General features: G+C 55.4%; 1 protein-coding gene across 1 annotated transcript; it reads left to right on the top strand.

The window, feature by feature from the left end:
- Positions 1 to 679: 679 nt before the first annotated feature.
- Positions 680 to 22,825, top strand: MYH7 (myosin heavy chain 7). The gene is made up of 40 exons (XM_025296104.3): positions 680 to 786; positions 2,232 to 2,284; positions 2,673 to 2,881; positions 3,135 to 3,278; positions 3,787 to 3,943; positions 4,095 to 4,122; positions 4,884 to 4,992; positions 5,082 to 5,174; positions 5,277 to 5,340; positions 5,764 to 5,862; positions 6,101 to 6,204; positions 6,844 to 6,982; positions 7,083 to 7,201; positions 7,316 to 7,465; positions 7,725 to 7,895; positions 8,488 to 8,797; positions 9,062 to 9,129; positions 9,460 to 9,547; positions 10,164 to 10,281; positions 10,426 to 10,549; positions 10,825 to 10,961; positions 11,210 to 11,465; positions 12,058 to 12,300; positions 12,447 to 12,623; positions 13,428 to 13,573; positions 14,667 to 14,757; positions 15,453 to 15,842; positions 16,062 to 16,188; positions 16,344 to 16,462; positions 17,448 to 17,644; positions 18,211 to 18,394; positions 18,571 to 18,736; positions 18,856 to 18,980; positions 19,547 to 19,855; positions 20,082 to 20,285; positions 20,407 to 20,532; positions 20,624 to 20,899; positions 21,807 to 21,902; positions 22,004 to 22,138; positions 22,691 to 22,825. Exons 3-40 carry the CDS (start codon positions 2,681 to 2,683, stop codon positions 22,706 to 22,708), a joined length of 5,808 nt encoding a protein of 1,935 aa, XP_025151889.1. The 5' UTR covers positions 680 to 786; positions 2,232 to 2,284; positions 2,673 to 2,680; the 3' UTR covers positions 22,709 to 22,825.
- The last annotated feature ends 4,482 nt before the right edge of the window (positions 22,826 to 27,307 follow it).

The following is a 27,307-nucleotide window of genomic DNA, read 5'->3' as shown; positions in this document are numbered from 1 at the left end:
GACTGGCTGCATGATCTCAGAGAAGGCTTTTCCTCTCCCCATGAAGTGAAGGACTTGGACCCATCACTAAGGCCTGTCTGGCTCTGAGGCTCGGTGACCTCACACGCTGCCTGGCCGTCCAAGGAAATCAGTGCCTGAGCCAGAGGCCCCATCTCTAAGCTCCCTGGTCGTACGTCTTGCCGTTTGGCTGGGAAGCCTCCTTCCAGTTGCCCCCACCTAGCCCCTACCCTGGATCCAACTCTGCTCTGGGGTTGCTCGTTCTCAGCCCCATCCCATCTCACAGTTGAGTGCAGGACCCAGGCCAGGGAGCAGGAAGGACACCATGCAAGGGACCAGGCTGGTCCTGGGGGCAGGGGCCCCGAGGGCAATAGTCCAAGAGGGCGTGGAGGTGGGGGGACGGCCTGCCTGAGGTCATGGTGGTCGTGGTCAGTTCCCCCTCCCTCCAGCTGTGGAATGTGAGGCCTGGCCTGGGAGATATTTTGGCTGTACTTGGAGCCCTCCCCGCCCCCTGGAATCAGACCCTGCTCACTCCATGCCATAACAATGACGACCACTTCCAATTGTTTCCTAGCTGGAGGGGGGGGGGAAGGGAGCACGGTTTGGGAAAGGAGGGGGGAGCCTGGGGGAAATGCTTCTAGTGACAACAGTCCTTTCTAAATCCGGCTGGGGACTGGGTGCAGGTGGGGGTGGGGGTGCCCTGCTTCCCCATATATACAGCCCCCGCCTGGCCAGGTCGGCTCCACAGCTCTCTCCTGCGCTCCAGTCTTCTCTCCTTGCTGCTCTCAGGTAGGGGCTGGGAGCTGGCGGCCCTCCTCCGGGATAAGGGGCCCAGGTTTAGGAAGGGGCTCCTCTAGGAAGAGCACACTACATTCAGGGCTTCATGCAAAGTGTCAGGTCTGGTCACGGAGCACATACGGGCAAGTCTAGACATGTGTGTACGTGCCAGGGGAAAGGGGGGTCATGTGTTACAGGGGGAGATGTCTGTGTCTGACTGCACATGTGAGACCAGAAGTGTGTGTGTGTGTGTGTCTGAATGTTTGGTGAGGGAGGCTGTGTGCCTCACTGCCTGAGACACAGAAATATCAACTGGGAGACGAGTTTATGATCAGAGCCGAGGACAAGTAGGAAGCGGCAAGAGGATGGCAGAGAACAATTATTTCCGAAGTTTGTGTGTAAAAGCTAGTTCTGTGAGGTTTGCACTGGGTAACTACCCACATTCACATACACAGAATGGCTCGTGTGCGCAGCCGGGAGTCAAGCCGGTGGGAGTATGTGTGCCCCCTGCAAAAGTTGCTCCCGGGCACAGGAACATGGTATCCTGTCTTCATACCCTTGACACAGTCTCTGTGCTGGGCACAGACTGAATGTACAGCTTGCCACATGTCTGTTGTGGAGGGCGTTCAGCTGTGCCATGGGTGTGTCCATGAGAAGATGCCCACGGGGGCTCCTCTCTAACAACATCCACCACAACTGACCATAGAATGGGGACAGGATGGATGAGAACTGGCTCCGGAGTCATGAGACTTGGGTTCAAGTCCTGGCTCCACCACTTACTGTGATGTGTTTCTGGACAAGCAAGCTCATGAACCTAGATTTCCTCCTCTGTAGAATGGGGTGACAGAGAAGGCAATGGCACCCCACTCCAGTACTCTTGCCTGGAAAATCCCATGGATGGAGGAGCCTGGTGGGCTGCGGTCCATGGGGTCTCAAAGAGTCGGACACGACTGAGCGACTTCACTTTCACTTTTCACTTTTATGCATTGAAGAAGGAAATGGCAACCCACTCCAGTGTTCTTGCCTGGAGAATCTCAGGGACAGGGGAGCCTGGTGGGCTGCCATCTCTGGGGTCACACAGAGTCGGACATGACTGATGCGACTTAGCAGCAGCAGCAGCAGCAGAATGGGGTGAAGACTGAGGAGGAGGATGGGCATAAAAATGCTCTGTAGGCTATAAAGCCCCAACCGTGTGACCACTGGTTGTATGTCAGGTGGCTCAAAAAGGCAAGCTTCACCAGATAGGGGAGGCCAGAGCAGGGCCATCGGCCAGGAGTGAGGAGTGAGGGGCTCACTGAGGTGACATCAAGAACCTGGGTGGGAAAAACGAGAGAAAGAGAGGGACCAGAGAACCCCACTACCACCTCCACCTGTTCAGGCCTTGGGTCTGAGGGGTGCTGAAAGGCGGGACTGGGTGAGGCAGGGACACAGCCCTGACCAACCTTCCTTCTCTCCAGGGCCCTGCCACCTTGAGCCCCTTTCCTCTCGAAGGCACGTTTGAGAAGCCAAGGTAAGGAGAGCCGATCTGGGAATACACACAACTCTAGTTTCTGCCTCGCCTTAGGGAGCACGGCCTGGTGGCCAGGAGTTCCTACCTGTGATTAGTGAAGGAGTCAGGTAGTGAAGAGGTTCAGAGAGGTGCGTAGTGTGTATAGTTAGCTTCCTGCTCCCAGAACCCCAGGGCACTCTGGCCTCCGCTAGGAGGGCCCCAGGCTGGACCAAGTTAGCCTGCGCCTCTGCCCCAATAGATTTGCTGGGGCTAGGAGATGAGCTGAAGGAATGAGGAACTCTCGGTGACCCCTGCTGACCCCTGAGCTCTGTGTTAGGCTTTGGAGCTCCTGCTGCAGGGGAGAAGAGTGGAGGGGAGGGCAGTCAGCTTCTTCTCCCTCCCTTTGCAGCCGCAGCCATGGTGGACGCGGAGATGGCCGCGTTTGGGGAGGCCGCCCCCTACCTGCGCAAGTCAGAGAAGGAGCGGCTGGAAGCCCAGACCAGGCCTTTCGACCTCAAGAAGGACGTCTTTGTGCCTGATGACAAAGAGGAGTTCGTCAAGGCCACGATTTTGTCTCGAGAGGGTGGCAAAGTCACTGCCGAGACAGAGTATGGCAAGGTGGGTGGCGGGGCCAGCGTGAGAGGCCACCCTGGATGCCCCCCCATGCCTGGGGTGCCTGGCGGGTGCCACCAGGATGTACCCCACAGAGTCCTGGTTCTCCCTTCCTCTGGGTAGGGATATACTCTCTCCAAATAGCCCTTCTCATCCCCAACATCCCGTCTATCTTCTCTGGGACCCTGGATTCTTTTCTCATGAACGTGGTTCTCCTATAACCTGCCTAACTCCCATCCCTGTTCGTGGGCTGTCGCAGACGGTGACCGTGAAGGAGGACCAGGTGTTGCAGCAAAACCCACCCAAGTTCGACAAGATCGAGGACATGGCCATGCTGACCTTCCTGCACGAGCCTGCAGTGCTCTACAACCTCAAGGAGCGCTACGCCTCCTGGATGATCTATGTGAGTGCACCCCCAGACATCCCTCTGAATCTAGTGGCTACCTGCTCCGTGCGTTTCCACCTCCTGGAGCCCAGCGTGTCTGTCCTTTGTGCCCAGGCAGTACTTCTCTCTGTCATAATCCCTGCACCCTTGTGCATGCTAAGCTGCTTCAGTCGTGTCTGATTCTTTGTGAGCCTATGGGCTGTTGCCCACCAGGGTTCTCTGTCCATGGGTTTTCCCAGGCAAGAATACTGGAGTGGGTTGCCATTTCCTTCTCCAGGGGATCTTTCCAACCCAGGGATCAAACTCACGTCTCCTGCTTGGCAGGTGGATTCTTTACCACTAGCACTACCTGGGAAGCCCACCTACATCCTTGGTGGGGCTCTAATGCCCTGAGGGCTGGGATTGCTCAGGTGGACTGCATTCATACAATTTCCTTTCTCTCCCTCTCCTAAGACCTTTCTCTAACTCCAAAAACTGCCACCCCTCCCACTTCATCACTGGCAACTCACTTCTTTTCCTCCCCTAGACCTACTCGGGCCTCTTCTGCGTCACCATCAACCCCTACAAGTGGCTGCCGGTGTACAATGCCGAGGTAGTAGCCGCCTACCGGGGCAAGAAGAGGAGCGAGGCGCCGCCCCACATCTTCTCCATCTCTGACAACGCCTACCAGTACATGCTGACAGGTGACAGGCCCCAAGTGAAGGGTTTCTTGAGGGCCCCTCCTCCCAAGGGGTTCAGGCCTCTGGGAGAGATGCAGGGAGCTGGGGCAGGGTGGGGAGATGACAAAGCATCCTGTGCAACTCCTGACTTGTCCTCCCCATCTTCTCCCCACAGACAGAGAAAACCAGTCCATCCTGATTACGTGAGTGTGGCTACTTCCTGTTCCCTTCCACAATCTCCTTGAGCCCACCCCCCCATCAGGACCCAAGCCCCCACACACAGACCCCCAGTTCTTTTTCCCTCCATCTTCTGGTGCCAGCTCTGATGTCTTCTCTGGCCTTGACCCTGGCCTTCTCCTTGCTCCTCCCCTTCCTTTCTCCTCCCCACCCCTCTTATTTTTCCTCTCCCGTCTTCTTTACTCATGCCCCTCTAACTCATCACGCATCTATCCATAAGCCTGGGAACACCATGTCTTCTTCCCCTCTTCATTTTCCTTCATTTTTCCCTTCAGAAACCCTCCCCATTCTTCCAGCCCCACCCATTCTTTTCCAAAATGGCCTGGGCCCATCTCCTTTAATTGACCTTGCCCAGCCAAGACCATATTGAGCTGTGCATAGTCGCTCAGTTGTGTATGACTGTAGCCCACCAGGCTCTTCTGTCCATGGGGATTCTCCAGGCAAGAATACTGGAGTGGGTTGTCATACCCTCCTCCAGGGGATCTTCCCAACTCAAAGATCAAATTCAAGTCTCCCACCTGCCCAAATCTACTTCTTCTAGCACATCTTTCCTAGTTGCTACCCTTGACCCTGTGTATGTCAGAGCACAGCTTTGTGGCTGGGATGCATATTATCTGGTGGCTTCCTGCTGCAGGGCTCCCCCTGCCAAATAAAGCTCTCCTGACTCGAGGCTTGTGGTCTCAAACAATGTTTGTTCACTGCCTAATAAGCCCGACTGTCCCAACAGCGGAGAATCCGGGGCAGGGAAGACGGTCAACACCAAGAGAGTCATCCAATACTTCGCGGTCATTGCCGCCATTGGCGACCGCAGCAAAAAGGAGCAGACCACAGGCAAGGTAGGCCTACTGTCCTCCAAGGGCCTGTACCACAGAAAGGGAGGAGGAGGGGGAGGCCTCTCACCTGCCATCCTTCTTGACCTCCGCAGGGCACCCTGGAGGACCAGATCATCCAGGCCAACCCTGCCCTGGAGGCCTTTGGCAACGCCAAGACTGTCAGGAACGACAACTCCTCCCGCTTCGTGAGTGGGCCCTGCCTTTGGACTTGGGATTTGGGTTGGTCAAGGGATGTGTCAAACAGGAGCTCTCCCTCAATTCATCACCACTTTTCTCCATGTCTCCAGGGGAAATTCATTCGAATCCATTTTGGGGCGACCGGAAAGTTGGCGTCTGCAGACATCGAGACCTGTGAGTGTCACAGATCTGCTAGGGCTCATCCTGACCCTGCCCTCACTCTAACTGTCTCCGTCTCAGTCTCTCTCTTGTGTCACTGGACAGCTCTGCCCCTCAGGCTCTCTTCCTCTCTCCCTGTCTCTGTGTCTCTAGGTCTACATATTCCTCTCCTTTTGAGACTTCCTCTGGTCTGTCTCCATCTCTGTCTCTGCTTGTCTGTGTGTCTTTCTCTGGGACCTTCCTCTGCTCCTGGGACTCTGTCTCCATCTCTATCTCTGTGTGTGATCTCTGTGCGTCTGTGGGTGCATTTCTCTCCCTCTCTTGTCTCTCCCTTTCCCTCTGTCTTGTTCTCTACATTTATCATTCCTTTTTCTCTATTTCCTTATACTTAAACCCTAACTTTTTCTTCTTCTCTTTCTTCTCCCCTCCTATTCACAGACCTTCTGGAAAAATCCAGAGTTATTTTCCAGCTGAAAGCAGAGAGAGATTATCACATTTTCTACCAAATCCTGTCCAACAAAAAGCCTGAGCTGCTGGGTGAGTCACAGCTACCAACTGAGACCAACTATTTCCATGGCAACCTGGTCCCCTCCACTTGCAGCTGCTTGTTGACAGGCCCTGGGTTTATCACACTGCTGGATTCAGTTCTGTGGGATGCAGGACCCCATTAAGCCTTGTCATGTGCTCTTTTGCAGGTCATGTGTCATGGCAGATAGCCCCAGGAAGGGCCAGGGGTTTGTGCCCCTATTCTAACATCTCTCCCCCCACCCTCCAGACATGCTGCTGATCACCAACAACCCCTATGACTATGCATTCATCTCCCAAGGAGAGACCACTGTGGCCTCAATTGATGACGCTGAAGAGCTCATGGCCACTGATGTAAGTATGTGAGGACCCAGCTGAGAGGCAAGGGGATTGGTGGTGAGGGGCAAATGGGTCCAGTTCCCTGGCCCAGAAATAGAGCTAAGACCCTGGCCGTCTGTTGTTCCTTTGTGAGGGCCAGAATGTGTCCTGTGACCTGGGTGTGCTGGGATACAGGTGAGATTAGACAGTGACTGGTATTTTCAATCAAACCAAAGAGGGTTGAAAGCCATGGACAGAGAAAAGAAACAGACAAGCCAAAAAACAAAGTATTACTAAGGGAAAGGGGTGGGTGGTGGTCATGCAGCTGCCATGGGGCCAGAGCAAGCTGTTAGGTGAAGGACAGGTATAGACACATATGAGAGATCCAGGCATGGATGTAAGGGAAGGGCCTAGAAGAGGGACAGTGGTAGGAAACGTGAGTGGGTCACCCAGAGCAGCTCCAGAGAACAGCCTAAACGCTGACACCCGGCCAAGGCAGTCCACACCCACCCGGCTCTTATACTTCCCAGCTTAGTTTTGGGGTTCCCCACTGCGGATGGGAGTCTCAGCACCCACAGAGATTCAGGAGATAAGATCTCACTCAACTGCAGAGGGGTCTCATTTACCTTCCATATTCCCTTTTCTGGGGTCAACCACCACTGGTCCTGCCTACAGAACGCCTTTGACGTGCTGGGCTTCACTACAGAGGAGAAGAACTCCATGTACAAGCTGACGGGCGCCATCATGCACTTCGGAAACATGAAGTTCAAACTGAAGCAGCGAGAGGAGCAGGCCGAGCCTGACGGCACCGAAGGTGGGAGTCAGGGGTGCAGGGAGCAGCTATGGAGCCATGAAGCCTTCGTCTGGGAGGAGGCATCCCTTTTCCAATTCTCCCATCCACCCTTTCCTTCCAGAGGCTGACAAGTCCGCCTACCTCATGGGGCTGAACTCGGCCGACCTGCTCAAGGGGCTGTGCCACCCTCGGGTGAAGGTGGGCAACGAGTATGTCACCAAGGGGCAGAATGTCCAGCAGGTGGGTCATCTTCAGATGTTAAATGGCAGAGGGGCTGGCCCGCTGCAGCCATGGGAGCTTTGCAATTTACTCTTCCCACCACTCCCTCATTCGGGTTTCTCCTCCACCTTCCAGGTGGCATATGCCAAAGGGGCGCTGGCCAAGGCTGTATATGAGAGGATGTTCAACTGGATGGTGACGCGGATCAACGCCACCCTGGAGACCAAGCAGCCTCGCCAGTACTTCATAGGTGTCCTGGACATTGCCGGCTTCGAGATCTTTGACGTGAGTGGGGAGCCCAGGGTCTGGGAGAATAGGAACTCACTGGTTCACACAGGCAGCCGCCGTTGGCCAAGCCCTGGGGAAGGCCGTGGGCTCCCCAGGGGTGGAGACAGCCACGTGTCTTCAGGGGGCACTCCCTCCCTGCCCTGACCAGAGAAAAGCCAGCCACACTCATTGCCAGGCTGGACGCAGCCCTGGGCTGACCCCTCAGGCCACAGACCCCTGCCTGCCTGACCCATTCCTCCCCGTCCCTACCCTGCAGTTCAACAGCTTCGAGCAGCTCTGCATCAACTTCACCAATGAGAAGCTGCAGCAGTTCTTCAACCACCACATGTTCGTGCTGGAGCAGGAGGAGTACAAGAAGGAGGGCATCGAGTGGGAGTTCATCGACTTTGGCATGGACCTGCAGGCCTGCATCGATCTCATCGAGAAGGTGCAGCCTCAGCCCCTCTGCCTGAACTCTCCATTCACGCCCCACACACATGAACGCCCCAGAAGAATGGCCACCCCACCCTTCTGGGCATCGTGATCTAGCTAACAGAAGAATCCCAAGCCCTAGTTTCCAGAGCCTTGTGCTATCCCAGCCACCCAGGACAGGGTGGTCCTGGAGAGCTGAGTTCCAAAGCTTGAGAGTGGGCGCACAGAGGATGGGCACTTCAGGGATGGCCTCCCACACCAGTGTGTTTAGCGACCCTGGTTTACCCATCAAGGAGCAGGAAGTCTGAGGGTGGCATGGGGAAGCATAAGAGAGCACTTCTTTTCAACCGCAACATCTCAGGGATCTGGGCAATGGAGTAGGGTGTAAAGCACCTATAGCATCCATGTTCCCAGACTTTCACAAAGGTCCCTTTGAAATCAAAGTGCCACCTTGGGAAGGTTTGAACAGGTGCCAGTCAATAGGTAACTGCTCAGAGCTGAAGTATCAGCTAATAGCCAAAGGGGCATCTCCAAGGACACTAGAGCAGGCAGGGTCCATCTCCATCTGCTTGAAGCAGGCTCAGTGACACTCTCCCCTCTACCCTCAGCCCATGGGCATCATGTCCATCCTGGAGGAGGAGTGCATGTTCCCCAAGGCCACCGACATGACCTTCAAGGCCAAACTGTTCGACAACCACCTGGGCAAGTCCCACAACTTCCAGAAGCCGCGCAACATCAAGGGGAAGCCGGAAGCCCACTTCTCCCTGATCCACTACGCCGGCACAGTGGACTACAACATCATAGGCTGGCTGCAGAAAAACAAAGACCCACTCAACGAGACGGTGGTGGACTTGTACAAGAAGTCTTCCCTCAAGATGCTCAGCAGCCTCTTTGCCAACTATGCTGGGTTTGACACACGTAAGTGGAGACTGGGACCCAGGGACCGGGAGCAGATTTCTACTGTGGTTCTGAGGCAGGTCAAGGGCTAGCCCCCCACCACTTCCATGTCAGGCTGGGCCCCACGGTTTACAGATGCAGTGAGAGAATTGGGTGGAGAAGTTGGAGCAGCCACAGTGAAGATCATGGCCTGCAACCAAATGTGGGGAGAGGGTGGGATTCCTCACCCGCTGCCCTGATTCCGCACATGCCTTCTCGTCCCCTTTACTTGACTCTCTTCCACAGCTATTGAGAAGGGCAAAGGCAAGGCCAAGAAAGGTTCATCCTTTCAGACCGTGTCAGCTCTACACAGGGTGAGTGTGTGATCAGCGCCACCCTAGCCCTGCTTGTCCCCTGCTTGGCTCAGCCCTGACTCCTCCCACTCAGTCTTCTCAGGCCCTTCCTGACCGTCTCCGCCCTGTTTTCTCTCCCCTGTATCTGCTGGCCTCGGCTCTTGCTCCTTTCTCATCTCCCCTGGCTTCTTTATCCCTTCCGCCTCCCACTGTCTCCTCCTCCGTGTCTTACCCTAGCCCTCCTTCACTCTCCAGCTCCTTGCCTTCTCTCTTTCCTTTCCTTCCCCCCTGCTCCCTTTCTTACTTCTCTTTCACTTTCTTAACTTCTCCCTCTTGGGTTCTGGGCCACAGGAGAATCTGAACAAGCTGATGACCAACTTGCGCTCCACACACCCCCACTTCGTGCGGTGCATCATCCCCAATGAGACAAAGTCTCCAGGTGAGCCCAAGAAGCCAGGCCCAGCCCACTGCTGAGATGCACTGCCCCAAGGTCAGGGGCTCTTAGATCACCTCTTGAGCTCCCACCTCGGAGATTTCCAGATCACATTCTTCCCCTCCCATTCCCCAGAGAGGCTCACAGACAGCCTCCCACCATGGCCCCAGCGCTGCCCTCCATTTAGAACATGTAGCTCAGGGTAATGTGTAACTACTTTGATGGACACTCCCTCCTAAGTGCCTTACAGCCCCTGATGAGACATGTAAGGATTGTTTTTCCCTTTCTGAATCATAAGGAGATGGAGGAGTTCAGGTGTCTGGGTTCGGGTGCCTGGCTCTGCTAAATTCAGTGACCTTGATCAAGTCCCTTAACCTAACCAGGGCTTAGAAAATGGTCTATATTGGCCCTGGCTACCACCTATGAGAACAGGCATAAACCATATAAAATAAGGACTGTGAAAGACTTTTGGTTACTCTCAAAATTTATAGCAAGAAAAAAAAATACTGACTTGCTAAGGTTACAGGCCAGTCTGTGACAGAGCCAAGATCAGAACCCAGAACCCTCGGCTCTTAGCCCCATGCTCTCCCCACACACTCCTCTCCCTTCCCTCCTGCCGCAGGGGTGATAGACAACCCCCTGGTCATGCACCAGCTGCGCTGCAACGGCGTGCTGGAGGGCATCCGCATCTGCAGGAAGGGCTTCCCCAACCGCATCCTCTACGGGGACTTCCGGCAGAGGTAGGTACCGGGCGCTGTAGGGCTCAGGGAACAGGGGGAGCCTGGACAGCCTTGGCAAGACGCAGAAACCGCGAGTGGCCTTGGATTCTGTGGGCAGAGCTGATCACTGCAGAACATAGGTGACATGGGGCACCTCCCTCCCAGGTATCGAATCCTGAACCCAGCAGCCATCCCGGAGGGCCAGTTCATTGACAGCAGGAAAGGGGCAGAGAAGTTGCTGGGCTCCCTGGACATTGACCACAACCAGTACAAGTTCGGCCACACCAAGGTAAAGAAAAGGAGGAAACAAACTGACTACAAGGAGACCTCTCTTGTCCTTTTACTTTATGGCTCCTTTCCTTTTACCAACCACCTCACAAGCATTACTGAACCACGTGCTAGCCCTCCCCATGGACCAGACAGCCCTGCTCCCCCATTCTAGCTCCAGCTGCCACTGACCTCCTTCCTCCAGTTCTTCCTGGCCTTGTTACCCTCCCTAAGATAAGCCCCTCTTCATCCCCCTCCTGCCTGTCCCAGTCATGTCCACACACAACTTCCCTGCAGGTGTTCTTCAAGGCGGGCCTGCTGGGGCTGCTGGAGGAGATGCGAGATGAAAGGCTGAGCCGCATCATCACCCGCATCCAGGCTCAGTCCCGAGGTGTGCTCTCCAGAATGGAGTTCAAGAAGCTGCTGGAACGCAGGTGAGAGATGTTAAAGGGAGGATCTCAGGCCTCCAAGGCCCAGGTTGGCTCAGAGCAGTGGAAGGAGAAAGAGCACCCCAGACCTTCAAGTGACAAAGGGCCACAACACAGCTACAAACACCAGCGTGGCATGTTGGCGGGGGGGGTTGCCTCGCCATCACAGTGCAGGATGGATGGAGGAGCCAGGGCCTCTGGGCAGGAAGGAGGGAAGAGGCTGTCTCACCGCCCTTCTCACTCGGCCCCTGCAGAGACTCCCTGCTGATTATCCAGTGGAATATTCGGGCCTTCATGGGGGTCAAGAACTGGCCTTGGATGAAGCTCTTCTTCAAGATCAAACCACTGCTGAAGAGCGCAGAGACAGAGAAGGAAATAGCCCTCATGAAGGAGGAGTTTGGGCGCCTCAAAGAGGCTCTGGAGAAGTCAGAGGCTCGGCGCAAGGAGCTGGAGGAGAAGATGGTGTCTCTACTGCAGGAGAAGAACGACCTGCAGCTCCAAGTGCAGGCGGTGAGACCCTCAGGCCTCTGCCCACATCTCCCACACACCCTGCACCTCCCTACCTGGGGTATCACCATTCTGTGCCCTCATAGGCAGAGGATTCTGGAATTAACACTTCCAAAGGCCTCCACAGAGGTCTCTAGAGAAAGAAAGGGAAGGGGAGAAAGCATTAACTTAAAAATACAGGTTTTCCATCAGGATTTAACCTGGATCCATAGCTTAATAATTCTGTGACTTTGGGCAAATGATGTGTTATCTCCATGTCCTCATCTGTAGGCAGGGAATAAAGTTGCCCATCTCACCAGGCTGTAAATATGTAAAGTGCTGGCATCAACAAATACAGTTCCCTCCCCTTTGATGGAGGAGACCAGAGGAAAAGGGCCAGATAAAGAGATTTCTGGTTCCCTTTCTCTCTGCTCTCGTTCCCCAGTGCTCCTATCACATTGCCCTAAAACTCCTCCCCTCCCCATCCTTCTGAGGTTCTTCTCAGCTGGGGAGATCCTGGGGTTGCCCTCTTACAGTGAAGGTGGAGCCTGTCCCTCCATGCATTTGCCATCCACCCCATCCACCGAATAGCTTCCCCTCTGCACCTTGCCCTCAGGAACAAGACAACCTGGCTGATGCAGAAGAACGCTGTGACCAGTTGATCAAGAACAAGATCCAGTTGGAGGCAAAGGTGAAGGAGATGACTGAGAGGTTGGAGGACGAGGAGGAGATGAACGCTGAGCTCACTGCCAAGAAGCGAAAGCTGGAAGATGAGTGCTCTGAGCTCAAGAGGGACATTGATGACCTGGAGCTGACACTGGCCAAGGTGGAGAAGGAGAAGCACGCAACAGAGAACAAGGTGAGGGCAGCTCCCTTTGAATCCAGACCAGGTCTCAGGATCCTCAGACCTGAGTGCGGTCCTGGCCCTTGGCCTTGGAGTTCTCCATAGATGTCTCCAGGTTGGTGATGTCTGACCCTAGAGGGGATGGGGTTCTTGGTCAACAGGTGAAGAACCTGACAGAGGAGATGGCTGGGCTGGATGAGATCATTGCCAAGCTGACCAAGGAGAAGAAAGCTCTGCAAGAGGCCCACCAGCAGGCCCTGGATGACCTTCAGGCTGAGGAGGACAAGGTCAACACCCTGACCAAGGCCAAGGTCAAGCTGGAACAGCATGTGGACGATGTAAGTAGACTATCACAAGGGCCTAGATGTACCAGGTCCGTCAGTGTCTCTGTGTGCATATGTGTGTTTGGGGGTGTGGGGTTAGAGAGTGCTCTCTCTTCTGCTACTTTTAGAAGGGAACTGGGGAATAGACAAGGAGAGGGGTGATCAATTCAGAGTTATGTATCTCACCTTGCTGATTTGATCAACAGTAGAGATGGGCTTCTTTATTTCACTTTAGGTTCAAGCCTATATGTCTCCATTCAACCATGGAATTTAGAGGGTTATCCCATAAGAACATGATAAATTTCCTTGGGAATTTTGTGAAGATCCTCAAGGAGGATCTTTGGACTTCTAATGTTTTAGCCAGGATCTGGTCCTCAGTGATCACTGCTCCCATAGGTAGCCCTTCGAGTATATCTCTACTGAATCATTCTTTATCACTCTGTGTTATCATTATTGAAGTATTGGTCCCAGACATAGACTGGAAGCTGTCTTTAGGTGGAACTTGGTTTTATTCAGTCTTGCATCTGCAGTGCCTAGGATGGGGCCTGGAACCCAGTAGGTACTTACAGGATGCAGATTAAATGAAAGTAGCTTTGGGATTTTACCCTATAGTCATTCATTCAGTAATTTATCATAGTTACTGAGCATCCCTCCACGCTAGGCACTCTCACGGTCCCCTGGCCACATTTGGCCAATTCTGGGGAAGTATTCCCAAGTCTTGACACCTCTAAGGATCCCTCAGCCCCAGAAAGAACGAGCTCCTAAATTATCAAGTCAGGATACTTGGCCTAAGGTCACACCGGTCCTTCTCCTCATCAGCTGGAGGGATCCCTGGAGCAGGAGAAGAAGGTTAGAATGGACCTGGAGCGAGCCAAGCGGAAGCTGGAGGGTGACCTGAAGCTGACCCAGGAGAGCATCATGGACTTGGAGAACGACAAGCAGCAGCTGGATGAGCGGCTCAAAAAGTAGCGTGTTCCCTGCCCCATCACCCATCCTCCTCCCCCACCCAGCAGCCTGGTCCACTCATGGAAGTACTAGCTGACCCAACAGATCCATCCTCAGAGGCCACAGCCTCATGCAGCCTCCATAAGGGGGTGCAAAACTGTGGTCAGAGCCTCCAGGAAGAGAGCTTTCCTCCCCCAGACACGCACATCAGGGCCCAGCAGGCCTCCCTGGCAAAAGTCTAACCTGGATCCCTCCAGCCCTCTCTTCCTGCTGGGCACTCGCCCCCTTTATACACAAGTCTCTTTGGAGACCAGTTGCATAACACAGAGGAAAGTTCCACACAAAAGCCTCTCAGGAAAGTCCTTTCAGGTCCTTTACAGAGAGCCCAGAGGACCACAGAGAAACGTGGTCAGCCACCACGTGTGAGCAGGGTCTGGCTACTTCTTTGTTTAATGACCTTGTGGTTCCAATTCTTATTGCAAGACCTTCCAAAATGTGTAGATCCACATTTCACACTTGGCAAAGAGTGAGTCTGCCACACATATTTAGATAATCAAAGATCTTCTGTTGCTTTAGGGTCAGGACTCTGAAAGGCTCTGAGACTCATCCTGATCAACAGCCTCCCCAGAAAGTCTTCACACTTCCCCAGGCACAGTACTTGTTGAATGAATGAATATATGATCCCACTGATCCTCAAACGACCTTTTAAGAATGGTACTTTAACCCCACTTACCAAAGAGGAAAGGAAGGCTTGGAAAGGTTACCAAATTGCCCAAAGTAACAGAGAATTAAAGACCATCAGAGCTAAAAGGTGCCTTTGAGTCAATCTAGTCCAATGCCCTCGTTTTACAGACCAAAGAAGGGAGCATCTCAGAGCCCAGGTCCTGTCCCTCCACCTGCAGTGCTCTTCCTGTTGTACTTCCCATTGAACTTCAATCCTCCAGCAGGTGTTACACTTTCAAGGACCCTACAGCAGCCCTGGAAGCTGGTTGTTGTTTTTTTTTTTCCATGAAATCCTGCTCCTCATTTGTTTCATTACCATCTCCAACCACTGACAGCCCCTCCTTGAGCCCGATCAGCCTTCCTTGCCTCATGGTCCCTTCTTCCTTGCAGGAAGGACTTTGAACTGAACGCCCTCAATGCAAGGATTGAAGATGAGCAGGCCCTGGGCAGTCAGCTGCAGAAGAAGCTCAAGGAGCTTCAGGTAAGGCCCCTGGGCTGGTCCTCAGCCTCCCGACCCTCTTCCACGCCGTTCTCGCCCAGCATCACAGGCACTGGCTCTGTGTCTGCGAAGGAAGATGCTGGCTATCACAAATCCCCCATGGAACGCTTCCAGGAGGGCTGGCTGATCCAAGGATGACATAGGAAGAGATCTGGAAACACTCACCGGTCTGGGGACAGAAATCCCAGCTTCCTAGGTCAGCTCTGGTGTAGCTGGTGACCGTGGGGAGCGCACTGCCAACCTCTGGATCTCTGTGTCCTCCGCTGTTCCCCATGGCTTTTCAGGCCCCTTCAGCCCACCTGGGCTGTGACTTCAGTTCTTACCTCTAGAGTGGACACTGTGTTGGGTCTTTAGCTGTCTGGTCAGACGAACCTGGCTCTCTCATTCCAACTTCAATTATTTTTGCCACAAAACTGCCTAAACTATTCCTGGAACACTGGTCCCTTTGTTCTTCTTCAAGAGCAATCACTTTCCTTCCCATAAAGAGAATGTAGCATGTTTTGGCCCAAAGGTAGGCTAACTCAACTATCCAAACCATCTCACTGAGGTGATCCTTTTATTTCTACTTGTCCCCTGGTGGGACTAATCTGACAAGCCAAGAGCCTTCTAGAGCCCTGGGAGGGGGCTCCAATGGAGGGGCCTAGGTGCTGGGTCTGAGCCCCCTGTGTTCCGCCCAGGCACGCATAGAGGAGCTGGAGGAGGAGCTGGAGGCTGAGCGCACCGCCCGGGCCAAGGTGGAGAAGCTGCGCTCAGACCTGTCCCGGGAGCTGGAGGAGATCAGCGAGCGGCTGGAGGAGGCCGGCGGGGCCACGTCCGTGCAGATCGAGATGAACAAGAAGCGCGAGGCTGAGTTCCAGAAGATGAGGCGGGACCTGGAGGAGGCCACGCTGCAGCACGAGGCCACGGCGGCTGCCCTGCGCAAGAAGCACGCCGACAGCGTGGCCGAACTGGGCGAGCAGATCGATAACCTGCAGCGCGTGAAGCAGAAGCTGGAGAAGGAGAAGAGCGAGTTCAAGCTGGAGCTGGACGACGTCACATCCAACATGGAGCAGATCATCAAGGCCAAGGTGGGCCCAGCTCTCCTCTCCTCTCCTCCAATTCCCTCCACATGCCTCTGCTTTCTGTCCACATCTCCTCTCTTTGTCTTGTTCAGTTTCATGCTTCCCTCTTCTACCCTATTCTTGGACCCTTCCTCTATGCCTTCCTCTTTCCCTGCTCCTTTAATTGCATCGCTCACACCCCATCAGCCCCCTGCATACACCGTATAACTCTCCTTCCCATCTCAGGCTAACCTGGAGAAGATGTGCCGGACCCTAGAGGACCAGATGAATGAGCACCGAAGCAAGGCTGAGGAGACCCAGCGTTCTGTCAATGACCTCACAAGCCAACGGGCCAAGCTGCAGACCGAGAACGGTGAGCCCTACCCTTGTCTTCTGAGTTCCTGAGCCAGTCCAGGCTTGGGTATGCACACATCTCTCCAGAGAATGGGGCCTGAGGGTTAGGGGAGGGGTGGGGGAGAGAGGAGTGACTGACCATCCAGAGTTGAGTGTGCTTTGGTGCCTCTTCAGGTGAGCTGTCCCGGCAACTGGATGAGAAGGAGGCGCTGATCTCCCAGCTGACCCGAGGCAAGCTCACCTACACCCAGCAACTGGAGGACCTCAAGAGGCAGCTGGAAGAGGAGGTTAAGGTAAGGCCCAGAGTCAGGCCACTCGTCCAGCGTACTGGCTGGCCTTGCATCCACCACTTCTTTCCCAAGAATCAGGCTTGCTGTCTACCCAGTATTTTCCCATTTTCCAAAAAGAAAATGCCCAGACCCTACCATGTGCGTGTGTATGTGTGCACACTCAGTCGAGTCCAGTCTTTGCAAAACCATGGACTGTAGCCCACCAGGCTCCTCTGTCCATTGGATTTTTCAGGCAAGAATACCAGAGTGGGTTGCCATTCCCTCCTCCAGGGGATCTTCCAGACCCAGTAATCGAACTTATGTCTCCAGCATTAGCAGGCAGATTCTTTACCACTGAGCCCCCTGGGAATCCCAGGCTTTACCATATGCCTCCTAATTCTACCTCCCATTCAGAGGCCTTCTGCCTTTCTGCAGCCATCTCTGGAGGGCATGGAGTAAGAGGTGGGGGTGGGGGGAATGAGGTGAAGAGAGGAAATAAACTAGAGAGGTGTGATGGCCTTGGCTGGGCATAGGTATGGGATGCAGGAACTGTACAAGTGGTCCTGGGATTTGCAGGGCAATCTGAAAACTGGAGAAAGAAACTCAACTGGATCCTATTTCAAGCACTTTGCTGGGCTCATTAAAAAGGGGAAAGAATATGAATTTTTAAAAAGGTCAGGGCTCAAATCCTAATCTGCCTCTTAAGAGCTTGGTGATCTTGGGGAAATTGCCTAATATCTCTGAGCCTCCATCTCCTCCGCTGTAAAATGGCGGTGAGGATGATAAAGCCTACTCCGTAAGAAGCATGAGCGAGATGGGCACAAAGCATTTTGTAAACAGTGAGGCACTGTATGGACTTTCTTTGTTAACAGTACTCAGTAAACTGTTCCAGGTCCACTAGGGATTTAGAAACAGGTGAGACTGTGGGAGAATGTTGAAATTAGAGTGAGGAGACAAGCAGTGCATCACAGGGTAAGCTGAGCCCACCCCTTGGTGCCACCCCTCCCAGGCGAAGAATGCCCTGGCCCACGCACTGCAGTCGGCCCGGCACGACTGTGACCTGCTGCGGGAACAGTACGAGGAGGAGACGGAAGCCAAAGCCGAGCTACAGCGCGTCCTGTCCAAGGCCAACTCAGAGGTGGCCCAGTGGAGGACCAAGTACGAGACAGACGCCATCCAGAGGACGGAGGAGCTGGAGGAGGCCAAGTGAGTCCCGGGTGGCCTGCCTCTGGCAGGGGCCCCTGTGTCAGCAGGCCGCAGCCCAGCCCACTTCTCACTGGGGCCGGCTGCAGGGATGGATGCTTAGCTAGCTTTTGACAATGCAGAGGACCCTGCCCCGGCCCCACCTCCTTCTCCTCTCAGGGAAGCTTTTTGCTCGCGTTATGTTTCTCATCCGAATATAAGACGAACAAAAGGTTTGTCTGAGGGCAGAGTGCACCCACCTGGGGCAGGGTGCCATGGCAGGTGAGAACGGGGGTGCTGGGGCTGCACGTGTCCACCAAGTCTGCAAGCCTAGAGGCTGGCCAAGGTGGGAGGGCTGCCTCACAGAAGGCCCCCTGGGCGCTGTGGGTCTTCACACCCTGTCCCCCAGACTCTCCAACTGCCTTGTTTTCTGCCCCTGGGCCTGTCCTCAGGCTTCCCCAACAACACTTCTGAGTTTTCGAAGACTGTTTTCCACAAGACTCACCATGTTTCCCCTTGTCCAAATCCACACCCTCCATCCTTCCCACCCTCTCCCACCACTACTCCCCGGCCCTCACCAACACGGTTAGGAAGAAGCTGGCCCAGCGGCTGCAGGACGCCGAGGAGGCCGTCGAGGCCGTCAACGCCAAGTGCTCCTCGCTGGAGAAGACCAAGCACCGCCTGCAGAACGAGATCGAGGACCTGATGGTGGACGTGGAGCGCTCCAACGCGGCCGCCGCCGCCCTGGACAAGAAGCAGAGAAACTTCGACAAGGTGGGCCCAGGCTGCGGGCCACAGCCAGGCGACAGAGCAGGCCGGCAGGCGGGAGTCAGGAACATCCCCCCAGGAGGCTGAGGCTAGGGGAGGCTGGGCCTAGGAGGGGCACCTGGGTCCCGGAGGTGGGGCCGGAGCTGCCCCTTGAGCCCCTTCCGTCCGTTGGGTCCCCGCAGATCCTGGCCGAGTGGAAGCAAAAGTACGAGGAGTCGCAGTCGGAGCTGGAGTCCTCGCAGAAGGAGGCGCGCTCCCTCAGCACCGAGCTCTTCAAGCTCAAGAACGCCTACGAGGAGTCCCTGGAGCATCTGGAGACCTTCAAGCGCGAGAACAAGAATCTGCAGGGTGCGGGCGCGGGCCGGGAGGGGCGGGGCAGGGAGGGTCCGCACGTGGCGCCGCGGCTCCTCGAGGCCTTCCGGCACTGGAGCAGGCAGCCCCCACTGAGCCGCCCGCCCCTCCCACAGAGGAGATCTCCGACCTGACTGAGCAGCTGGGCTCCAGTGGCAAGACCATCCACGAGCTGGAGAAGGTCCGCAAGCAGCTGGAGGCCGAGAAGATGGAGCTGCAGTCGGCCCTGGAGGAGGCCGAGGTGCGCACACAGGAGTGGAGGAGGTGCAAGGGGTGGAAGAAGAAGCTGAGGACTAGGCTATGGTCCCTGTTCTCATCTCCCCTTTCTTTTGTTCACGGGTCCACCCTCAGAGCCTAGAACAGTGCCTGACACTTAGTAGGCACTCAACAAATATTGTGGAACGAACGAACGAACCGGTCATTCACTTCCCTTCACACAGACATTTTACCTATTACATTTTAGACAACATTTCCTGTTTCACACCCCCTCTTTTCACCTCTGCCTCCCTCTTTGAGCTTTTACATTCTGTGCCTGATTGCCTCTGTTTCCTTGGCAACACCACTCTCTTCATTTTCTTCTTTGTCTTTATACCTCACTCTCCTCTGTGAGAGCCTGAATCACCTTCTCTTAGGCCTTTTTTTTTTTTTTTCCTTTCAAGTTCTCTTTTCTTTTTCCTCCTCCTGCTTCTTTGACTGAACCACTTACACCACTCTTGAGTTCACTTTGTATCCACGATTCATGGACAGCGCCCTGGCCCCATCCTCTGCCCTGACTGCCTCACACCTTCTCTTCTCAACCCCCTCCAGGCCTCCCTGGAACACGAGGAGGGCAAGATCCTCCGGGCCCAGCTGGAGTTCAACCAGATCAAGGCAGAGATGGAGCGGAAGCTGGCAGAGAAGGACGAGGAGATGGAGCAGGCCAAGCGCAACCACCTGCGGGTGGTGGACTCGCTGCAGACCTCCCTGGATGCGGAGACGCGCAGCCGCAACGAGGCCCTGAGGGTGAAGAAGAAGATGGAGGGCGACCTCAACGAGATGGAAATCCAGCTCAGCCATGCCAACCGCTTGGCCGCCGAGGCCCAGAAGCAAGTCAAGAGCCTCCAGAGCTTACTGAAGGTACACGGTGACTTTTGGAAGCAGTAAGTCACCTCATCCAGAGAGGGGCAGTGGCATCCCATCATCACAGCACCAGCTCCCTCCTGCCCCTGGGCCATCACTGACCCCTCCCACAGGCCCTGCCCGAGCCACCACCGCAGGCTCACTGCAGCATCCAGTTCAGCTTACAGCCTTCTGATGGGTTGAGCCCAACTCCCTCTCTCATGCCAACTCTCCTGATGCACAGGACACCCAGATCCAGCTGGACGACGCAGTCCGTGCCAACGACGACCTGAAGGAGAACATCGCCATCGTGGAGCGGCGTAACAACCTGCTGCAGGCCGAGCTGGAGGAGCTGCGGGCCGTGGTGGAGCAGACAGAGCGGTCCCGAAAGCTGGCGGAGCAGGAGCTGATCGAGACCAGCGAGCGGGTGCAGCTGCTGCACTCCCAGGTGAGCAGCGCCCTAGGGCGGTCCCAGAGTGGAGCACAGGCAGGTCTCTGCAGGTGAGTTTCAGGAGACATGCATGGATGCTCAATGCTGCTTTTCCTGCTCTGCCCACCCCAATCCTCAGAACACCAGCCTCATCAACCAGAAGAAGAAGATGGAGGCAGACCTGTCCCAGCTTCAAACTGAAGTGGAGGAGGCGGTGCAGGAGTGCAGGAATGCCGAGGAGAAGGCCAAGAAGGCCATCACGGATGTGAGTCCCCCTGCCTGGCCTGCCTACACCAAGCCAGGGTTTTCTTGGACTGGAAGACTTAGACCATGTATCACTTCTCTCCTGTGTGCAGGCCGCCATGATGGCGGAGGAGCTGAAGAAGGAGCAGGACACCAGTGCGCACCTGGAGCGCATGAAGAAGAACATGGAACAGACCATCAAGGACCTGCAGCACCGGCTGGACGAGGCAGAGCAGATCGCCCTCAAGGGCGGCAAGAAGCAGCTGCAGAAGCTGGAGGCCCGGGTGCGGGAGCTGGAGAACGAGCTGGAGGCTGAGCAGAAGCGCAATGCAGAGTCGGTCAAGGGCATGAGGAAGAGCGAGCGGCGCATCAAGGAGCTCACGTACCAGGTGCGGGCCCAGCAGCTGCTCCCGGACCGGGCCTTCTGCATCATGGCCCGAAGCCAGGGTGACAACCACCCCAGAGGGATGAAGTGTTCTCTCTTAGCCTCTTAGAGGGCAAAGAGCTGGAGTACAGCCTATGGCTACCCTGTTTCTACTCTGCCCAGCCCTGTTCTACCCTGAATACCCCCTGGCTCAGGGGGCAGTCTCTGAGCCTTCTGGCCTTCAAGCTCCCCATCAACATTCACCATCAACCTGTCCCTTCAGGACACACCCGGAGCACCAGCAGAGCTCACCCAGCACAGATGACCAGAAAGCAAATATGTAGCCAAATCTTAGCCTGGCATCATCACCACCAAAATACACCAAAGCCATTGGAGTGAATCTCAGAACTTTTCAGTTACTCTGGGAAGCATAGACTTTAGTGTTCACGGTGTTTTCCAGAATCAGACTATCAGTTAGATTTTGTTTCCATTCCAGTCCAGAAAGTCGCCATCCCTCTATGCATACTTGTCTTTAACCTAGATCAAGTCTATGTCATTTCCCAGCAGTCCAGGAAATCCCATCAGGCCTGCAGTCCCAGAGTTCCTGCCAGCACATGCTGGGTTTATCCTCCGTGGGGCCCCAGGACCCCCAGGGCCCACTTCCAGAACAAGGCCCATGCACAATTTTGTGTACAATTTCAGGAGGTCCATCAGCTCCCTAGACTCTTTCTTGGCACATACTATTAAAAGTATGTATATGTTTTTTGGTAAGAAATTGTAAGGAGAACACAAGTGTTTGGTGAGGATCAGAAAGTTGAATTGGGTCAGGATATTACCTTCAGGGTAAAGCCGATGAATGCAGGAGGGGCCATACTGCTTCTTATGACCATGCCATACTCACTGCTGCCCACCCCCTTCCCCATGACCCCCAGACTGAGGAAGACAGGAAGAACCTGCTGCGGCTGCAGGACCTGGTGGACAAGCTGCAGCTGAAGGTCAAGGCCTACAAGCGCCAGGCTGAGGAGGCGGTGAGTGATCCTGCTGGGGCCCAGGCCTGGAGGAGGGGACCAGGCAGTCTCATAACCCCTGGCTCCTCACCTCATCCTCCCATCACCCTGAACCCCCACAGGAGGAACAGGCCAACACCAACCTGTCCAAGTTCCGCAAGGTGCAGCACGAGCTGGACGAGGCAGAGGAACGGGCGGACATCGCTGAATCCCAGGTCAACAAGCTGCGGGCCAAGAGCCGTGACATCGGCGCCAAGGTGGGTTCCCCCCACGGCAGCAACCCCTCAGCCCCTCAGACATAGCCCCTCACACCAGGATTCCTCCCCTTCACATACTACTGCACCCGAACCCCACAGCCCCAGAGGTGAGGTAACTCCGTCCTCCATGATTTCTAAGGTTCTTCCCGCTCTCACTTTCAATGATTTTGTGATTCCCAGCCCTACGGTGGTCAGCAGAAACCCTAATTGACACACATTTCGTGTGTCCCATCTTCCCCCAACTGCTATTTCCACTTCTCTTCCACCTGCTTTAGGCCTTCAGTCTTGTAACTCCCACCTAAGATGTACGTCCCAGAGGACCTTGTCCTTGTTGAGGCAGCATCCCTCCATCTAACCCCAGGGCCCTTCCCTCCAGAGCTCTCCCCTCCACACTGACCCCTAGGATCCATCTCCCACCACCTCGGGGCCTCCCTCAGGCCACACTGTGGTACTCCCCACCTTAGTGCCCATCTCTGCTTTGCTGCCTGTGCCCATCCCTGCCCCAACACCCACCTCTCCGGTGCTAGTGTGGGCTGTGCTTCCTTCCCAAAGGGCTTGAATGAGGAGTAGCCGTGCCACATCTTGGTCTGCCCCATCCTGAGGCTGCAACTGAAGCTCCCAGTCCCGGAGCCTGGAGAGCTGCCCCTTTGGAAGAAGCAGAATAAAGCAATTTTCCTTGAAGTGAGATCCTGCCTCTAGACTCTTCTTCACAGCCTGCCAGCCACAGGAACACGAGGACATGACCACGGGACGGGGAGGGGGGCTCCAGGGGAGGAGGCCACACCCAGGAGGCCTCCCTGGGGAGCCTGGGAGGCTCCGAGCGTCCTTGGTGCAGCACTGCCATGGTCTCCCATCACCTCCTCAGCAGATGACACCTCTCCTGTCAGCCCTCTCCCTGGCCCAGAGACCCTGGGGTTACAGGAGATTTAGAGAAGCCCTTAAAGCTCTCCCAGAGCACATGAGCCCATCTATGTTGACCTACGCCCCTGATCTGATCAACACCGCCCCCCACTGCTGACAATACCCGGGCTGGGCCATGGGGAGGAGGTTTAGTGTGTGAGGGTGCCCTCCAAGGCATGACCCACTTAGAGTAATGAGCCCCCAGGCCCCATCCGAGGTGAGTGTCTGAGAGGGCACAGGACTGGCACCGGTAGCTCCTCCGCCTTCCAGACACAGCCTTCACTGTCTCCAACTACCTTCCCATCATGACCAGGAGAACTGCACTCCAGCCCACCTCCCATCTCCTCCTGGGGCCTGGCCTGTGGTCCAAGACACTCTATTTTTCTCCCTCATTACTTCCTACCATAGCTTTTGGCATTGCTGGAAGATGGAGGTTCTTTGGCCCATTTAGAGCAGGTCATCTGAGGGGGAGGCAGGCAAATGAGGGAAGAGTCATGGTGAGCAGGACCCTGGGGAAAGAAGGGGCTGGGGAGGATCACCAGAGGTCTGGAAAGTAGAGGAGTAAGCTCCCTCTCCTCCTGCCCTCCACCTGCCCCAGACTCACTGCCACACCTGGGCTGCTTAGGGAAGGCCTGGACCACAGAGCACGGAGACTGAGGAGGCCCTGGCCTGGATCCTCCCCAATGTGCTACACATGCCACTCCCAGCCCGTCTGGGCTCTGAGCTCCCAATGCAGCAGCTAGAGTAAGTGCCCGTTCCAGGGAGGAGAGGAAGAGGAAAGAGGGGAAACAGGGAAGGAAAAAGGAAAGACCTAAGCAGATGGGCAGTGGAGAGAGAGGGAGAAGGTTCAAGAACATGGAGGATGGTCAACAAGGAAACCAACAGAGAGAAAATATAGAGGAAGTGAGGTGGGTGCCCTTGAAAGACCCACAGGCTGTCCCATCTTTCTCTTCACATCCTCCTCCACTTTCCCTGCCTAGCACCAGTCTTCTTAGGAAAGACTTGGAGAACAATGAGGAAATAAGTGGAGGAAACAGGGACACGTGTGAAAAGGGAGATGCAGGGGATACTCAGAGAATCCAAGCTTCTAGAGCAGAAAACAGAGGCAGAGAGATCAGCCAGCGACCACGCAGCAGACAGGCCACCGAAGGAGGGTGCTGAGAGGGGATGGGAGAGGAGACAGAGAGAGCGAGCCTTGGATAGAGAAGCCGGAAGAGCCAAGGGTTTGGTACTGGTCACAGGAAAGAATCCTGGGTCACCCTCAGATGCCGGCAAAATCAGGAAAGCAGAGAACAGTTAGGTTCAAGAGGAGTGGATGAAAACCCAGGAGCAGGATGTGCAGGCTAAGATGGGACAAGCAGAGGGTGAGCAGAGGCTGGGCTCAGAGAAAGGCAGAGACGTGTGGAAATACAGGCATGTCAGACCGTGCGATGGGCAGAAATATGGAGCCAGGGAGAACGGGAGCCCAGGTCCGGCTTTGAGACAGGGAACCAGGCAGAGGGGAAGGGAGACAGACCCAGAGAAGGACAGACATACAGGGAGCCAGGCAAAAGCAGGGCTTCTCTCCTTGGCCCCTTACCTGCGGCAGGAGTGTCCAACCAGCACGCTCACCCTCTAGGACTCCTAGCAGAATGAGGAGCTGCTTCGGGAGGACAGAGAGTAGGGATGGATGTGAGAGGGGGCTAGGATAGGGAGAGGATGGCAAACCAGACCAGACGGGTGGGGCAGAACCCTAGAACCGTGTTAAGCCCTCCCCTCTTCCCCCTTCCATAGGAGACAGTGGGAACCGCCTGTCTACCCCTCACCACCCTCCGACTCCATCTATACCCAGTATGGCTCGCTCAGGACGTAGGGTTCCCTGAGGACAAAGCCTAGTCTTTGTCACCTAGTTCTGACCCAGCCTGACCTGATGTTCCCAGCCCCTTATCATGTCCTCAGGGCAATGGGAACTAGGCAGTGACGCACTGGACCACAGACTAAACCCCCAGCTTGCGTACTAGGTCCTCAAGTGACCTGGAGATGGGGACAAGTAGCTTTCATCCCAGGGGGAAATGAGTTGGCATATGCACCTGCAGGAGATGGGAATGTGGGGTTGACTAGGATCCCCCCAAGGACATGGATATAGGGTACAAGTCCCCTGGAGACAGATGTGTATTCCTGAGTCCAACAATGGGGCAGTGGAGGGCCCTAGGGAGTTGGAGACCATGGGGGAGAGACCACGTAATTGGTGGAAAGCAGAGAAGTCGTCCTACCCACCTCCACACTCTAGAGCTATATTGAGAGGCGACAGGAGATAGTTTGGGAGGGGGAGCTTGGGAGCATGTTCCTGGGTGTGAGGGTGTAGGGAAAGCCAGGGCAGCGGAGTCTGGCTTTGTTTCCTGAACACAATGTCCACTTAGTCATAACAGGCACGGCTACTGCCTCTGAGAGGTGGCATCACTGGAGGCGGGGAGGGGGACCATGAGGGCCTGGGGCGCTTGGGGACACCCACCAAGAAGGACATGTGAGTATGAGCCCCACGAGGGTTGAGAGGCAACACCAGGGTTCTACCTGGGGAGACGGGAGCCGACTGCAGAGCCCCCACCCTGTGGAATGCCGAGCTTGGGGCCCAGCTGGTGTAAATCCCGGGGATTGCCAGGGCCCCAGCCAGCCTCGGCAGCACCTGCACCCTCTGGCAGCCCAGGGAGGCGGAAGGGAGCACCGCCACCCTCACCCCTCCTGCCTCAGGCCCCAGGGATTAACGCCTCTCCCACCCCCTTCCCATCCCACAGGGGAGCAGAGGATGGCAGTGAAGGGTAAAAGCTTCTGTGTGCAAATGTGTGTTTGGGTGTGCAAAACAACGCAGAGGAAAATCTGCAAACTGAAGTATGTAAGTGTGGAAAACCCTCATGTGTGTGTTAAGACTGGGCATGGACCCGTGGTGGTCAAGTCTGGACAGTAGATCGCTGGACTGCGGGTCTGTGTGCACATCTGCCATGGTGGCATGGGGGAACTCCATCTTCTGCTTGACAGGTCAGACAGTGGCCACTGTATCAGGAGCGTCGGGGAGGGGCTGGGGGCTCCAGGTGTGTCCCTAATGTAATGCAACCTCACGTTCCCAGGAGGACACCTGCCTGCAGACAGGGGAATACAGAAAGAGAGGGCAGCATGAAATTCTTTTCCTGACAAAGGGAAACTGAGTCAAGGACCCGGGCAGTGGAGCCCCTCCCTGGGCATCCTGGCTCCAGCTGCCAGGCCCCAGCACCATGGGGCTCCAGGTCCAGAGAGGGTGGGGAGTTGCTCCCAGCCTGGGGCCATGTGAGGACAGGCCAGGGAGGAAAGGAGGAGGGGAGCCTGTAGCTGGGAGGCAGGGGACAAGCTTCTGGTCTGCAGGAGAAGGTGGCCCTCACCCCGTGTGCTCAACTCCCCCTTCAGATTAAAAATAACCAAGGTAAGGGCTTGATGAGGGGGCGGGGGGGAGGTGGTGTGAGAAGTCCTGTCTTGCCACTATCTGCCCATCAGTCCTTTGGAGGGGAGGAATGTGCCCAAGGACTAAAAAAAGGCCCTGGAGCCAGAGGGGCTGGGGCGACAGACCTTTCATGGGCAAATCTGGAGGCCCCGGGTATCCTCTTGTCACCTCCAGAGCCAAGGGATCAAGGGAGGAGGGGCTGGGAGGAGAGAGGTGGAAGGGAGGGTCCCTCCGGAAGGACTCCAAATTTAGGCAGGAGGTGGGGGCAGCAAAATATAAAGGAGTGCGCTCCAAGGACAGACTGACACTCCTCTGAACCAGGTAAGTACGGGGCTCAGGGTGGGAGCCCCCATCTCAAAGGGAATGGGCTAAGATCAGTCAGAGGCCCAAGGGTTCTTGCTCCAGCCCTGGGAAGTTGCCCCCGACGGAGGGGAGGTTCCCAGGGGAAAACCAGAACCCTCTTTTCTTCTACCGGCACGTCCTCCCCGGCTTTCGTCTCTTCCATGTGCTTTCTTCCCCTATGTCCCTCCTTGGATGGCTTCCCTCTTGCAGTCCAGTTTTTTTTTTTTTTCAAAGGGAGGATAGTTACAATGTTGTGGTGGTTCTTGCCATACATCAACATGAATCGGCCACGGGTGGCTCAGTTTTATTTTTCCTCTTGGTTTTTGTCAGCACATGTCACTATCACACTTCCTGGTCTGTCTCTCTTCCTGCCCCCTTGGCTGTGTGTTCTAATCTCCTTGCATCTCTCTGTTTCAAATGCAGATTCCACACCCCACTCCTTGCACTTTTACCAACTCTGCATCCTTTCTTTCCTGTCT

The sequence above is a fragment of the Bubalus bubalis genome, chromosome 11 (assembly GCF_019923935.1).
Source record: "Bubalus bubalis isolate 160015118507 breed Murrah chromosome 11, NDDB_SH_1, whole genome shotgun sequence".
Taxonomy (NCBI): Eukaryota; Metazoa; Chordata; class Mammalia; order Artiodactyla; family Bovidae; genus Bubalus; species Bubalus bubalis.
Note: the sequence above shows the minus strand (reverse complement) of the source record. Positions and strands in the feature narration are given on the sequence as shown.

What these genes read in the sequence shown, in the direction of transcription:
- MYH7 (XM_025296104.3), top strand. Translation starts at nt 2,681, where the DNA reads ATGGTGGACGCGGAGATGGCCGCGTTTGGGGAGGCCGCCCCCTACCTG. An exon ending in AGGAGCAGACCACAGGCAAG is followed by an intron (nt 4,993 to 5,081) that starts GTAGGCCTACTG and finishes TGACCTCCGCAG; the next exon opens with GGCACCCTGGAGGACCAGAT. An exon ending in CGAGCCTGACGGCACCGAAG is followed by an intron (nt 6,983 to 7,082) that starts GTGGGAGTCAGG and finishes CTTTCCTTCCAG; the next exon opens with AGGCTGACAAGTCCGCCTAC.